The 9,270-nt window shown below is 61.1% G+C and overlaps 1 protein-coding gene across 1 annotated transcript; it reads right to left on the bottom strand.

Moving 5' to 3' along the window:
* Positions 1 to 2,221: 2,221 nt before the first annotated feature.
* Cilp2 (cartilage intermediate layer protein 2) lies at positions 2,222 to 8,993 on the bottom strand. Its single transcript, XM_075987294.1, has 8 exons — positions 8,929 to 8,993; positions 8,229 to 8,327; positions 7,785 to 8,057; positions 7,225 to 7,380; positions 6,019 to 6,288; positions 5,716 to 5,824; positions 5,209 to 5,366; positions 2,222 to 5,118 (listed from the first exon to the last, which is right to left on the bottom strand). Exons 1-8 carry the CDS (start codon positions 8,990 to 8,992, stop codon positions 2,777 to 2,779), a joined length of 3,471 nt encoding a protein of 1,156 aa, XP_075843409.1. The 5' UTR covers position 8,993; the 3' UTR covers positions 2,222 to 2,776.
* Positions 8,994 to 9,270: the final 277 nt, after the last annotated feature.

The raw sequence follows: 9,270 nt of genomic DNA, 5'->3' as shown, positions 1-9,270 counted from the left end.
ACATCCGGCAGCCTTCGGTGCACGTCTGTCTTGCCATCCTTCCTCTTGGATTCTGCTGTTTTCAAACTTGTTTTAAGTATTTTACTGGTCCAATATTTTTCTCTACATCATGGTGTGAGGAATTTTAAGAACCCCTGGTTCTAAAATTATAAAATCTAAAATGTTGGGGGCAGGACATTGGGCCTCCTGTGCCCTGAGCTGACCTCAAGGTGGCAGGAGCTGGGTCTCTGGGGGGTCTTGGCCCTGATTCCCCCCATACACACCCGCCAAGGGCGTGTCCTGGCAGCCTTGCTGGGGGTGGAGGGGGTAATGGATTTTCCAGAAGCTGTGGTTGAGGTTCCAGGAGGGAGGCTGGGTCTGAGCACCAGGGCAGAATAAAGGCGGAGCAGCCTGCCAGCACAGGGCAGCACTCCCTTCTCTTGGAGTCTCAGTTTTCTCATGTGGAAACTGGGGGTGAATGCTGCCCTGTTAGTTCACAACCCTCTGGGCTCAGCTAGAGGGAGGCTCCCACTGACCCCACCTCACACTAAGAAAGGGTCCAGGGCCAGGCCAGTCACCCCCCTAGAACCTAGCTGGCAGCTAGAGAAACCCCAACACTTTCTCAAGGAAGGTATTTGGCAAGAGGGTTGGACACCTCATCAGAGGAACCGCAGTGCTGGGTAACCCTTGCCTTGCTCCAGGCAGCTCTGGCACAGCTCTGGGGGAGCGGGTCTTTAAGCCGCTTTCCTGTACAGGTCCAGTTGAGCCCTGGGGAAGAGGCCAGGGTCTGGACTTGCTAGCTGTTGTTTGCTTGTTTGTTTTTGTTTTTCAAGACAGGGTTTCTCTGTAGTTTTAGGAGCCTGTCCTGGAACTAGCTCTTGTAGACCAGGCTGGTCTTGAACTCACCGAGTTCAAGCCTGCCTCTGCCTCCCGACTGCTGGGATTAAAGGTGAGCACCATCAGCACCCGGCAACTTGCTAGCTGTTTACTGGCCCTTTGAGACTCACATCCCTCAGGGTACAGGAAGGTGTTCCTGGTATGGGTGAAAATGACCTCTGCCAGGAGATGCTTGCCACACAGGGGGGCTCGTGAGTGGCCAGGCCTAAGCAAAGTCTGGAAGTTAGTTGAAGTGAAGACATCTGTGGGGTAGCCACATGGGGAGGAACTGTGGGGTTCACAGGAACTGACCCCAAAAGGGGTCCTGTGTGCTTGGCTGTTGGCCAACCGTCATAGGATCACACAGCTGTCAAAACTTGCATGGTGGGTAATAAAGAAGGGGTGTGTAGGCCCTAAGTGATTGGACCCTGCTTCCGGGGAATTTAGGCAGACATAGGACTCTTTCTTGGGATGGGGATGTGGCTCAGTTGCAGTACTTGCCTAGTGTACACAAAACCCTGGACTCCATTCCTGTGACTACATAAAGTGGGCACACACCCATCATCCCAGCACTGAGACAGGAGGATCACAAATTCAAGGTCGTCCTTGACTATGTAGTGAGTTTGAGATCTCAAACCAAAATGACCAAATCACCTTTCTCCCGGGGTCTCACACTCAAGGCTGGGTGGGCACTGCAGGGGTCCTCAGGGGCCCCTCCTGTTGACACAACTCAGACTTCAGTTTCTTTGGAAAATGGGGGCATCATCAGCACACCTGTGTTGTGGCGTCAGCCTGTCTGCCCACTGGAGTTGGGAGCAGGTCCAAATTCTACCATGCCCTGACCATCTGAGGCTAGGAAGGCACCAACGGTGCCTGTAGCCCCTGCTGTTGGCCAAGGTGTGGCTGGCCCTCAGCATGAAGGTGCCCAGGCCAGTACAGCAGTCTGTGTTGAGGAAGTCCAAGGCAGCAGTTGTGGTAATGGCTACTGCCTGTTTCAGGAGCTTCCCTAGCAGCACTGTTCCTTGTCTTGTAGCTCTGGGCCCCTAGTCAGGCACCGGTGCCAGGAGGCCACCAGGCCCAGCACGCAGCTGTTTGTTAGGTCAGGGCCTAGGCTGCTGTCATACCCTTGCAGTCAGGCACCTGACACAGGTATGCCATGCCCCTTAGGAGTCCCAGAGCTGCTGACACACAGGACCCTGTGTGCCTCCAAACCTTGTTTGGTGGGTTTTGGTTTTCCAAGACATGTTGGCTCTGTAGCTCAGGCTGGGTATCAGAATTCCCCTGCCTCAGCTGCCTAGTGCTGGGATCACAACCCGCTCAGCTTCAGTCCCAACCAAGCCTCATCCTTTTCAAAAGACACAACAGGTTGGGAATAAAACATTTTTAATTGAGCCCATAGCACCTGCCCCCAAGCAGAGGGCATTCCCAAGTACCCTGGCTTCCACTGCATGGGGACCCCAAAGCATCTTTTCCCCACTGGACCCCCACTCACACCCACCTACTTGGGACTTTATCTCAATAAATATGACCTCAGAACCGAAAGAACCGGAGCTGGGCAGGGAGCCCCACACAGCTCACAAACAGGCTGCGGACCTAGGGCACCTGAAAGAAAGGACAGAGCATGGGGGTGAACCAGAACCCGCCTCAGCTGGGTGAAGCACAGGCCTCAGGTGGACACCATGTCCCAGGCCCTGGCTTCAACCACTGCAGGCCATTCTTTCTGGTCACAGAGCCACAGCTGCCTGCCCAAAACTTCCATCAGCACCCGTAGTTTTGGTCTTGACCGAATTCTGGGCAGGAAAGGGGAAACAGGAACCAGAAGCCTGAGGACAAATGGAGCAAGGCTTTTTGAAGACAACGGAGTCTAAAGCAAGGAAGAGGAATGAGGTCGTGGACTAGGTCACTGTCCAGGGTGCACGCCTTAGGAGCCAGAATCTCTGGCCTGGGTTTGGGCAACCCGGGAATCGCGGGTGGTCTGGCCCATCTCCCTACGGATGTCACCGAGCGCTGATTCCGGGTTCTCCAGCAGCCGCTGGAAGAGGCTGGGTCTGGGGCGGGGCTCACGGCACTGGAAGGTGACAGCCACGCCCGCATCCGCCTTCATCTCCCGGGAGAAGCCGTCGGAGGAGCCGTCGAAACAGCGGCCGATGGCGATCTCCTTGGCCAGCCGCGGGCTCTGGTCAGTGACCGTATAGACGCCATAGTTGTGACCCAGCGCGTCGAGCGGAGCGAGCATAGCGAAGGCCGTGGGGTCGTCGTTGGAAGCAGGAGGTGGGTGGCGGGCTAGGTAGTCCTGCAGGAGCGTGTTGACGGCCACGCGGCGGCAGCTGCCCTGCGGGGTCACGGTCACCAGCGTCCTGTCCACCTGGCGCTGGTCAAACAGCATGCCGCCGCACTTGAACTCCACGCAGGCGGCCGAGGCGCCGGGGCGCTCGGGGTGGCGCACGCTGCGGGTGTCACGAAGGCCATAGAGGCGGCCTTGAGTGGCCGCGTGGGTGCCGCCCGCGTTGTGCGAGCGTACCATATACTCCTGCGGGCCCTGCAGCCGCACCTTCAGGAAGCACGCGCGGAACTCCTGCGGGTTGGGCCACCAGGCCAGCAGGTCTCCAGTCCACGAGGCGGGCGCTCCCTCCCGGAACGGCACCACGTCGTACTCGTACTTGTCCGCCTCCACGCGCGAGAATCGGAAGTGGCTGTCGGTGACCGGCGCGTCCTCGCAGTCGCGCAGACGGCGCCATGGATACACGGGCCCACGCGCCTCGGACTCACGGCCCGCGCGTGGCCGCGCAAGATTCACGCGGAAGCCGGTGCGCTTGAGCGCCGGGTCGTCGTGGTCTGTGCGCTGGTAGCCAAGGCGCTCCAGGAAGGGCTGTGCCACACCAACGGTGGCCGCGGTCGCGCGTGGCCGCGACGGAGCGGCCTCCAGTTCCTCGCCGCCCAAAGTCGCTGTCACCAAAGCCGTGTAGGCGTCGGGCCGCTCGGCGTCGCAGAAGGCGGGCACGCACGCGCCGTTGGGCCCGGTGACCACGCTGTCGAAGCGGCCCCACGCGCGCGGGTTGCCCGTGAAGCCGGGCGCGGGCTCCAGGTTGAGCAGCGTCACCACCACGCCCTGCACCTGCTCGGCGGGCGCGAAGCGGTCGGTGCCGTAGGCGCGGACCTTCACGAAGCAGCGGCGCCGCTCGGGCACGTCCAGGTTGAAGAGGCGGCGCTCGCGCACGGTGAGCGCGCCCACGAGGAAGGCGCGCTCCTCCCTGCGCACGCGCGCCGCCGCCTCCTCCCGCCGGAAGCCGCCTCCTCCCTGCTCCGCCCGCTCCTCCTCCCACAGGCCGGTCCCGGGCTCCAGCGACCAGAGTGCCAGCGCCTCCGCGTGGCCGGGCATGCGCACGTGCTCGGCGTCCACACGCACGGTCGCGCGCGCCGCGTGCAGCTGCTCTGCAGAGCCGGGCGCGCGCAGGTCGACGGCGAACATGCCGTAGGTGCGCAGCGGCGCCAGTTCGCCCGAGCTGTCCAGAAAGCGCAGGTCGCTGGACGCCGCGCGCGCCGACGCCAGGTCACGGGGGTCCACGAGGGTGACACGCGCCTCCACCGGCCCGGCGTAGGGACGGCCGTCGGGGTGGCGGAAGGTACCGGGTGGCAAAACCAGCTCACCTAGCGCAGGCGCCGCTGCCTCTTCCGCGCCGCCCAGCGGGATTGCACCGCCGCGCTCAGCGTCCAGCAGCACTGTGGCCGCCTTGCGCAGCGCACGGACTTCGTGGTACACGCCGGCGCCGCGGGGGTCGAAGGGCAGCACGCGAACGCTGTCCACGAACTCGCCACTCGGGTCCACGAAGGTCACCACGAGGCGCTCTGTGGCCGGCGGCACCTCGATGGTGAAGTCGCCCTGGTAGGAGGTGAAGCCGATGGGCGCACGGCCCAGTAGGATGCTGGCGAAGCGCAGGGGCTCCCCCGAATCCGCAGCCACCACGCGGCCCCTCACCAGCCCCCGTCGGGGCAGGCACTTGCGACAGCCACACTCGGCCACCACCTTCACCGGGAGTACGTAGCCGGAGCAGCGGATGTCCCTGCTCTCCAGGCGCAGCACCGAGCAGCAGCGAGCGCCCGCGTCCCCACAGCGAAGGCCGGAGCCCTCGGGGCCCGGGCAGCGCGTGTCCGTGCACAGGCCCACGTCTAGGTATGCGGGGCCACCGCCCGGCTGGCCGCAGTCGTCGGGAAGCTTGATCAAATGTTCCTGAGGTCGGGGGTCGCAGGCCGGCTGGCCGGGAGCTGGGGAGTCCACACACCCGGGTCAAAGAAGGGTAAGTGAGGTGAGGGGGCGTGGGCTGGGCTCGGGTGGGGCGGGACCGGGCTGCTCACCGAGCACTGTGAGCTGGGCGGCGCGGGAGCGCACGGCACCAGCCTCGTTCCAGGCCTTGCAGTGGTAGTCCCCTGCCTGGTCCTCGCGAAGCCCCTGGAGATCCAGGTGCGGCCCAGACCCGTGCTGGCGCCGGTCTAGCAGGGTCCCGTTGTGGAACCTGAAGGAGGCAGTTGGATCACATCGTGGGGATCTCAGGGATGGTGGCCCGACCACCTCTGTCACTAGGAGGAGGTTTATGTTTTGTCGACCCTAGGCTGATTTTGAACTGCAGATCCTTGAGCCCCTGGTGTGCCCTGCCAGACCTGCTTTGTTTTCTTTTTTCTGAGACATGGTGCCACCACTGTGTAGCCCACACTACTTCAAGCTCACAACAGTCCTCCTGCCTTGGCGCCTGGATAAAGTGTTCATCACAAACAACACCTGAGGTTTTTAGAGGTACCACAGGGTTACAGGAACTCCTGCCACCCCAAAGCTCACTAGTTCCCTCAGTTCATGAAGACACTCACCAGGAATATTTCTTAGGCATGGGGGTCCCCGAAGCCTTGCAGCAGAAGATCACGTGCTGACCTGCCTCTCTCACTTGGGACTCGGGGTGCTTTACCAGGTATGGCTTTCCTGAGGGAATAGGAGTTGGCCAAGTTCATGACCCTGCTATACCCCCAGCGACCCCCTTTTCCTCCCGTTCTCTCAGGGACAGCCTGCCTCACCCTGTACTGTCAACAAGTGAGTCACATCTTGGTTTTTTTCCCTTGGCCTGAAACATCCTCCCCTGTCACCCCTACGTTCTTGGGGTGTCTAAGGACACTCACCTAACTCCTTAAGGACGATGGTGACCACGGCTGAGTTGGAGCTGTTGGCATGGGCCTGGGCTGTACCAACTGAGAAGCCATCCATCTGGGCACTGACATTGACCTGACTGCCAGCACAGACTCCAGGAACCCGGAAGGTTCCGTGGGTGTCACTGGTGGCTACAGTGCCAGGTCGAGCTTGAAGGAAGACCCTGGCTCCTGGCAGTGGTCGCCCAGATGGGGTGACCACTGAACCCAAGAGGATGTGGTCAGAGCTGTCAGAGCTACACCCTAGGGGAACACGGGGGTGGGAGGAGGTAGAGAGAACTCTTGGGGAGAGTTTTGCACTCAGTCATTCAACAAACATACCCCACCCCATCAAGTCCCCTCAGGCATCAGTGTGGCTGGATTTGAGTGAGTCTGGAGACAGGAATGAATGGGCACAGCTGGACTAGTTGGAGGTAGCTGGATCCAGAGACGCGGGAAAGAAACTCTGAGGAGGGGACCCAAGAAGTTGATTCACAAAAGATGGCGAGGAGAACTCGTCCACAGGAACACCTAGGCAGGGCTAGGAGCCAGGGGCTGTCTTGGACAACATCTGTCTCGCTGCTAATGCTGCCACTTCTTTACAAAATGGAAAATTACAGTGGAAACTTGAAGGGAGAGGTGCCGGAGATGGGGTGGGGTCCCCACCCTATGAGGGCTCTGCTGCAGCGGTTACAGACCATGTTTGTGGAATTTCCAGTCCCCTCCTGGCTGGCCCTGGAAGGGCCTGGGCATTGTGTCTGCCAAGGTGTGAGCACGTGTCTGCGTGGGCGAGCAGGGCAGGCGGAGGCTGAATGCTACATGCGTTCACTCAGAGTATGCAACTGGCTTGCATCTGCACACAGGGCTACCTTTGTGTGTGCACTAGAGGAAATGGCCCCTCGCGTCTGGCCATGCCTGCCTGGCATCTACCGACCTTTTGCGCAGTCCCTTTCCCTTGCGCCTAGGATTCTATGCCCAGTAAAATAGCATTCGGTTGTGCGCAGTCACGGTCCATCGGGCAAAGGAGGGAAGGGGTTGCCAATATTGGACCCTTCTAGACCCCGACCTAGGTCCCAAGTTCCTCCCTTTACTGGCCTGGCCTCTTCTGGCCCTGCCTCTTCAACTAATTCTGCCCTCTGGGCTCCTCTTTATGCAGGCCCCACCCCTGACCGTCCCTCTTCAGGGCCCATCCCCTCCTACCTGGACACCTGGACCTCACGCACTTCTGCGCCTCCTGGGGGCTCCCAGGACACTTATCCCCAGAAGAGCTTTGACAGCTGCGGCGGCGCAGGCGACGGCCTGACCCGCAGCTCTTGGAGCAGAGACCCCACGCGCCCCATGCGCCCCATGCGGCCTCTGCGGAGCAAGGAGGAAGATAAGGAGCTGTCAGCCCCCTACAGCGGGCTCTCTGGACTAAGCGGATCCGGTTCCCTGGCAGACACGCACCCTGACTGCAGAACACACCCCGGCTCCCTGCTGGGTGCACTCCTGGTTAACCCTGCTGTTCCCCATCAGTCTTGAATATGACGGGGGGGGGGGCTCAAGCCATCCCCCAGCACTGAGCTATTCAGGATGGATTGTTGGGGTCCTGGCACGTCGATACTCGCCCCCTCAAACCAATGCCCGCAGGGTGTAGGTGTGTCTCATCGAAGCCACGCCCACACGACCCCACCTCGGTGGAAACGCAGGCCCAGCTCTCACCGGATCTTGCTCCTCAGGGTCACACTTTCTTTGTCCCCGTCCGCCCAGGACTACCTTACCCACTGGGCAGCGGAAGCGCACGTGGTAGTTGGAGCAGCGGCGGCCTCGGGGCTGCTCCCGATTGAGACACCAGAAACCGCGTGCCGGGTTGGCGTGCACGCGCTCGCCCATGGAGGCCGGTAGCGCCCAGTCTGTGGTGCGCGCCTCCAGCGCCAGCGGCCGCGGGCACACGCGCGCCCGACCGTAGTAGAAGCGGATGGCTGCCAGGCTCTCGAAGTCGCCATCTCCTCCGGGGTGGTCTACGTTGAACCACGACGTCCACTCGCTGGCCTCTGCGGGCACCGCGTGTTGAGCCCGGGTCCCCACCTCCCGTCAGTCCCTCCAGCTTGGGGCCCTGGGGTCAGGGTTTCCAGAAGCTGCGATGTCCAAGGACTACTCTCCCCACCCTCCCCCATATCTCCACCATGCCCAGGTCACACAACTCGGTCGCAGAGACGACTTACCCTCCCAGTCCTCCAGGGCTGGCGAGGGCTGGCCGGGGTCTGGCGGCCATCCTACAAGATCCCTGGTCGCTGCAGTGCGCTCCTTGGTGAGGTTAGCATCTGTAAGAGTGCAAGATGGGGGACCGCTGGGACCCCCCTCTGGTGCAACAGGACCACTGCATTTCACGGGATAGGAAACAGCTCTAGCCCTGGGGTCTGCAGCGCTATGCCTTCGGCTGCTAGTCCCATTACTGGCAGTGGACCCTGAAGCCCTGTCCTTCAGACTCAAGTGTTCATCAAACACAAGTTTAGTCGCGTGCATTCTGCGGTGCCTCTGCCTGCAGACCGCTGCGTTCTTTTCCTAGAAGTTCCTTTTGCCCTACTCTCCCCGTTCTTTCTAGATGGGGTTCAAGGTGTTAACAGAGAAGTCTTTGGCTTCTCTGGCCTCCAACTTTCCAAGATGGATTAGGAGGGGTGACAGATTCAGGCGAACCCCTTCTTCTTGGAGCCTCAGTCTTCTGAGAAATGGGCCTGTCACCAGCTACGCATAGGGACAGCTCCGATCCATGGTCAACTCCTGGCCTGGTGCTCTATCCCCAGAGAGGATGGAAAGAAGAGGTCTCTTTCGGTCGCTCTGCTCTCTGTGAAGCTCGTGAGGTGCCCCACCCACCCCCTTTGATGCGCGCACAGTGATCAGCCTCCCGGCCCCAGGGCATCTCACCTCGCGCTCCCACTAGGTGCGCGGCTGCGATGCAGAGACAGAGCAAGGGCAGTGGTGGTGCCATCGCCAGGTCACAGCGGCTCTGCAAAGCGCTCGGATCGGACTGGGGCGGGTCGGGCGCTTGCTAGGGACTGATGGGGGCGGGACGCGGCCGCAAGCCACGCCCCTATAAAACCACTCTAGGTTGCCCTTTCTCTAGGCCTCCGGCGGTGCCTCGCCCTCAGACTGCAGCCCACGTTCCTCCTCCGCCTTCTCCAACTAGATCCCGTGTCGCGTGGGAGGCGCCATTTGGTCTTAAACTTGAAACTGCTGGACACTTCGGCGGCTGGAAATTATCTATCG

The sequence above is a fragment of the Microtus pennsylvanicus genome, chromosome 9 (genome assembly GCF_037038515.1).
Source record: "Microtus pennsylvanicus isolate mMicPen1 chromosome 9, mMicPen1.hap1, whole genome shotgun sequence".
In the NCBI taxonomy this organism is placed as follows: domain Eukaryota; kingdom Metazoa; phylum Chordata; class Mammalia; order Rodentia; family Cricetidae; genus Microtus; species Microtus pennsylvanicus.
The sequence above is the reverse complement of the archived record's forward strand: the minus strand, read 5'-3'. Positions and strand labels throughout refer to the sequence as shown.